The 4,953-nt window shown below is 34.7% G+C and overlaps 1 protein-coding gene across 1 annotated transcript; it reads right to left on the bottom strand.

Moving 5' to 3' along the window:
• Nucleotides 1-1,379: 1,379 nt before the first annotated feature.
• Nucleotides 1,380-3,378, bottom strand: LOC112715598 (cyclin-dependent kinase inhibitor 6). The gene is made up of 4 exons (XM_025767367.3): nucleotides 2,804-3,378; nucleotides 2,543-2,601; nucleotides 2,249-2,410; nucleotides 1,380-2,094 (listed from the first exon to the last, which is right to left on the bottom strand). Exons 1-4 carry the CDS (start codon nucleotides 3,137-3,139, stop codon nucleotides 2,028-2,030), a joined length of 624 nt encoding a protein of 207 aa, XP_025623152.1. The 5' UTR covers nucleotides 3,140-3,378; the 3' UTR covers nucleotides 1,380-2,027.
• Between the last annotated feature and the right edge of the window lie 1,575 nt (nucleotides 3,379-4,953).

Below are 4,953 nucleotides of genomic sequence, written 5' to 3'. Positions count from 1 at the left end.
AAATTAGCATCAGATCCAAAGCAATTTCAAGTTTTCAACACCCCTCCCCACCCCCTCTCTCTCTCTCTCTCTCAAAAACCAATATTACCACACCACACCACGTGCAAGTCTTCTACTCTCATCATTTTTCTTCTTTTGTTTTCTTGTTCATTGTGGGATTTCTTTAATGTCCCATATTCTTTTATGTTGTTATTATATAAAAAGGGAATAAGATGGGATGAACATTGGAAGGCTGGAAACTATGCACATTTGGATCCATGATGGCATAGATAAGGGTGGTGTTGCACTTGCTTCCATTTTGGACACGTGTGTAATCATGACATGACATTCTACATGGGAGAACCTATGGACTATGGACCCTGTTCCTTTTGCTTCCTTCTCATCACTCTCATTCACAACGAATATTATGTCACGTCTATGTATACTTTTTCTGAGCAACCGTTAAACAAGAAGCAAAACTGCAAAAGTGAAAAATAAAGGAAACAAACAAAACTAACAACAATAAATAAAGGTATTTTCCTTTTCCCTCTTTGTTCAAACGGATAATTAGCTCTCCATGGCAGCACTTGTTAATTTTGCTTGATTCATACATTATAATGACAGTGTCATGTGAACCGTCAAGCCTTCACTTTCAATTTAAGGCTTCTGATAATCACTTTTGATTTTTTTTATGTTAATGATAGTATCAAGTACATAAATGTTTAATTATATGAATCGTATACACTAAGAAACTATAAAGACCACTCAAAATGAGTTAATAACACTTCCAAAATTAGGAGATTCTCACCTAACCTTATATTTTCATTATTAAAGGAATGATTCTAGCAGTAGAAAAATTATTAATGCATATGAGATAATGATTAATGAGAACATGGTTTCTTCCAAAAATTAACCAGAAGTTGCAGCTGCATAATTTTGGGCATAGCCGTATAGGCTTGGTTGTTATAAAATATGGTAAGGGTGTAGGTTGGGTGGTCATTGTAAGTGGTTGTTAATTTTGTGCATGTTGGTAAGCTTATACCATCAATCATTAACCCGCGGAGAGCTGAGGAAAAAGACGAGTTAATTGGTTAATGCAGTCATTTCTTTATGTGCCTGGCACATGGTCCCCGCACCAAATGAGGGAATCATTACTTGTGATGGAGAGGATATTCCAAAATGGCCTAAAGGTTTATCGTAAAGAAATCAAAAGTAAAAGGAAGCCATAAAATAAAAAAGCGATAATGTTAAAGATAAAAAAAAAAATTATTTTATTTAATATTTACTAATTGTTATAATAATATTAAAAAAATCTTATTTTATTTAATATTTATTAGCATTTCTAACAAAAAAAAAAGGTAAATGAAGCTATGGAAAGCTGAAAAGGAAACTGCCAAAAGGAAGCTCGAACAAAAGACACTTTTCATAGAAAATTACCAAATAACAATTAATGTCATCTCTATCCATGAATTCTTCCAATAATGAGTAATAAAACAGCCCTAAGAATTAGCTGAACCCCTTTGTTCTTCTGGAAACACTGAAAGAGACGGTCTCAAACTACAAATTCTAAAACATTAAGCCACTAATTCACTATGGGAATTTCTGTGCTCTTTGTATATTTTTTTTGTTTTCCCACTTAACCCAGTTCCTTTCTCTCTTTCTCTCTCTTTTTCTCCCTACAAGTTCTATCTATGATCGCGAAGGTTGCGTTATTGCAGAAAGGGAATAATTAAGGAATAAAAGTAGCCAGCTAGTTGTACTAAACAGTTATCTGTACACAAAAAGTAAAATTAAAAAACCAACCAACGCACCACGCGCCGCCAACACCAGCCATCACCGTCTACCCGGAGCAACCAGAATTTGCAACCTCAATTTCGTGTTACCTCCTGTCAGGTTAATTAGCTTCTTTCTTCCACTACACAGCACTATCCACTACACTCTACAAATAAACACAGAATCTCTCTCTCTCTCTCTCTCTCTCTCTCTCTCTCTCTCTCTCTCTCTCTCTCTCTCTCTCTCTCTCTCTCTCTCTCTCTCTTACAAGGCATTCACTGTAAACGAACCCACTGGTACCGACCCTCCAACGGCATATCTGCAACAATATCAAAGTTGTACCTACACGCAAAGCAAAGTTGTTAGTTAGTTAGGGTTCGATTCTTTCTGGCAACTGCTAGAGTGCGACCTCGCTTACATTCCTTATCCTGCACACTCACAAAAATAGAAAGAAAAAACAACAGCACTATATTACATTATCACTCCCAGTACTTACTTCTCAGCGAACCGTTTTTGTTCGTACTTCTCAGCCATTGCGAAGAACTCTTCAATCTCCACCTCTGGCACCTTCTCCTTCTTCGCTGCCGTAGATTTTTGCTCATGCTGCCTCACCACAGCCGCCGATTCTTCCGAGTCTCCACACTGCTCACTCAACAAACTAGAAAACCGAAAACGCAGAAGAAAAAAAATGTAGGTAGTGCTGTTTGAATAATGTAGCTATATTTTTCGTTTGAGAGAATAATAGAACGTGTAAGCGGAGAAAGAGGACTAAGAATAAAAACTTGAGAACCTGCTGGATTTGAAATTGTGGAACGTTGAGTCCACAGTTACGAAACCCTTGGTCTGAACCTGAAGGATCACATGAATTCGCCAATGTTATTCTCAATAAATTAAATTTAAAAAAAAAATTAAGTACGTTAACAATTTGAAAGTTGAAACTGCAAAATTGAACAATTTGTGGCTTAACGAAGATTATAACAGAAATTGAAAAAGTAACTGAAGAATGCGAAAACGAAAGCGTATCACAGAAGCAGAATTTCGAAAACCGAACCTCCAGATCTAACGGCGTCGTGTCGAGCTCCTTCGCGACTTCAAAGGCGGAGCTACAGAAAGAGCGCGGAGAGCGATCTGAGCAGAATTCGAAGGAAACAACCGTGCCGGAGGAATTGAGCGAACCTTCCGGCGACACGGTGACGTCGTTGAACCTAGCCGCGGCGAGAGAATAACCGAAGCTAGGAAGACGCTGGCGGTGCGGCGCATCCGAAGTAGAGGTTAACAAAAACTCATACGAAGTGGTGGTCTTCCTTTTCTTAGAAACATTATCTTCGCTGGAAGAAGAAGCTTCCATGGCAGAAGCTAACGGTACACAGCGTTTACAATCGCTCATTGTCTTCTTCCACACGCTCTCTTTCTCTTCCTCTTTCTCTTTCTAATTTTGCTATTTTGAGTAGAGAGAGAGTGTGAGAGTGGGGGTTTGAGTGAGCTTAAAAAGAGGATGATCGCAAAGGAATATTGATGAGCGCACTGATTAGTTGGACGGTTGAGATTGAATTTAATAAATCAACAGTGGGACCCTTTTTCCCCTACTCCCCTTGGATCAACAACAGGAGAGGGTTAGGGGTAAAACGTCATCGTTACGACCATGACTTGCCAGCGATAGTGCTGGCTGTATATTATAGTGCCAATTTGTGCCTCTATGCTATGGTATCGAAGAATTTTAATTTATTTTTTGCCCCATAGCCCCTACTAGTGGGGCCCACAGTGCCAATTGTCCATTCTACTAAAACGTAATTCCCTGTGCCGTTTTTCAACATCCCATGTGAAACGCTTCTTTCACTAATCACTAGTAGTAGTACCCCCGAGGCCCCAAATAAAGCTCTTTCTTTATTATCTTAATAGTAGTAATAATTCTTTCTATTTTATACAAGATATTTTTTTTTGAAATAATTTTTATAGCTTTAGTACACGAGAATTATTTACAAATAATTATTAAATTATAATTGATTTTATGTTTCTATATAATATAAAATGTATACATATATATTTATATATACAACCAAGCCTAATATCAATACAAGTTAAAGAACTTTTATCGTATAAACATTCACATTTAACTTGTACATTCCTTTACATGCAGTGGCTGAAGTATTTGAGGATGCATTATCCATTTTCTTATCACTGTGGGCTGTGACCATCCAGTATGCCTGAATCATTGACATTGATTTAAAAATTAGTTCATCATCTTTCATTTCTTCGATCTAAAAGTACTTTTTGTTCCGTGTGCTAACCAAATTCGAGATGCCACTGTGATCAAAATTTTCACCATGTCGCTATCAAAGAAGTAAAAGCTCTCTTTTTGCATAGTTAGTTATTTTTAGAAGTTTGTTAATCCACTTTAAAGTTCAATAAATTCATGTGCTCTCATTCAGGGTTTTGGATATACTTTAGGAAGGAGCTAACTAGGTAACAATAATACATGATAAATGTACATAATTATTGACATGGGATTACTTGCCTTGTTTGAAAAGTTTCTCTTTCTTTTATTGGCTCAAATCGGAATATGCATGCACTTTTGAGGAAAAGTCATAATAAAAGGAGAGAGTAAAATAAGAAATCCCAGAATTGAATCTCTATACCGATTTAAAAGTAACTATTTGATTATTATAAGTTTATAACGCACGCTTTTAGTTAAGGTTATTCAATATGAAAATTATTATGTGAATAAGTTTATTTATTCTTAGAATGGTAGGATGATAAGTGCAAGAATAAATAGTCATGCTTGATATAAAGTATACTTTTAAAGTTCATTTCCATGCTATATATGGAAGTGGATTTTTCCGTAGTTTAATTATTCGATTAGTTTCTATATAGTTTTACTGAATTTTTATTAGAATTTTATATTTTTTTTTATTGAATTCTTATATTATATCAAATTTTGTAATTAAGTTCATATTATGACAAAAATATTAAAATTAATAAAATATTTTATTAAACAAAATGAATATACCTGATACTTAACTGAATATTTTACATAGTTTAAAAGAATATTCCATTAATTTCAGTATTTTTATTACAGTAGGGACTTAATTATAAAATCTGATAAAGTATAAGAGTCTAAATAAAAAAAAATATAAAAATCTAATTGAAAATTTAATAAAATTATATGAATTAAAAGAATAATTAAATTTTTTTATTTATAAA

This window comes from Arachis hypogaea, chromosome 10, assembly GCF_003086295.3.
Source record: "Arachis hypogaea cultivar Tifrunner chromosome 10, arahy.Tifrunner.gnm2.J5K5, whole genome shotgun sequence".
NCBI classification, from domain to species: domain Eukaryota; kingdom Viridiplantae; phylum Streptophyta; class Magnoliopsida; order Fabales; family Fabaceae; genus Arachis; species Arachis hypogaea.
Note: the sequence above shows the minus strand (reverse complement) of the source record. Positions and strands in the feature narration are given on the sequence as shown.

Bases quoted from the DNA above. Each gene is read 5' to 3' on its own strand.
- LOC112715598 (XM_025767367.3), bottom strand. From the start codon at position 3,139: ATGAGCGATTGTAAACGCTGTGTACCGTTAGCTTCTGCCATGGAAGCT. The intron at 2,602-2,803 runs GTTCGGTTTTCG...GTGATCCTTCAG, and splicing joins CGACGCCGTTAGATCTGGAG to GTTCAGACCAAGGGTTTCGT. The intron at 2,095-2,248 runs GTAAGTACTGGG...CTTTGCGTGTAG, and splicing joins CAAAAACGGTTCGCTGAGAA to GTACAACTTTGATATTGTTG.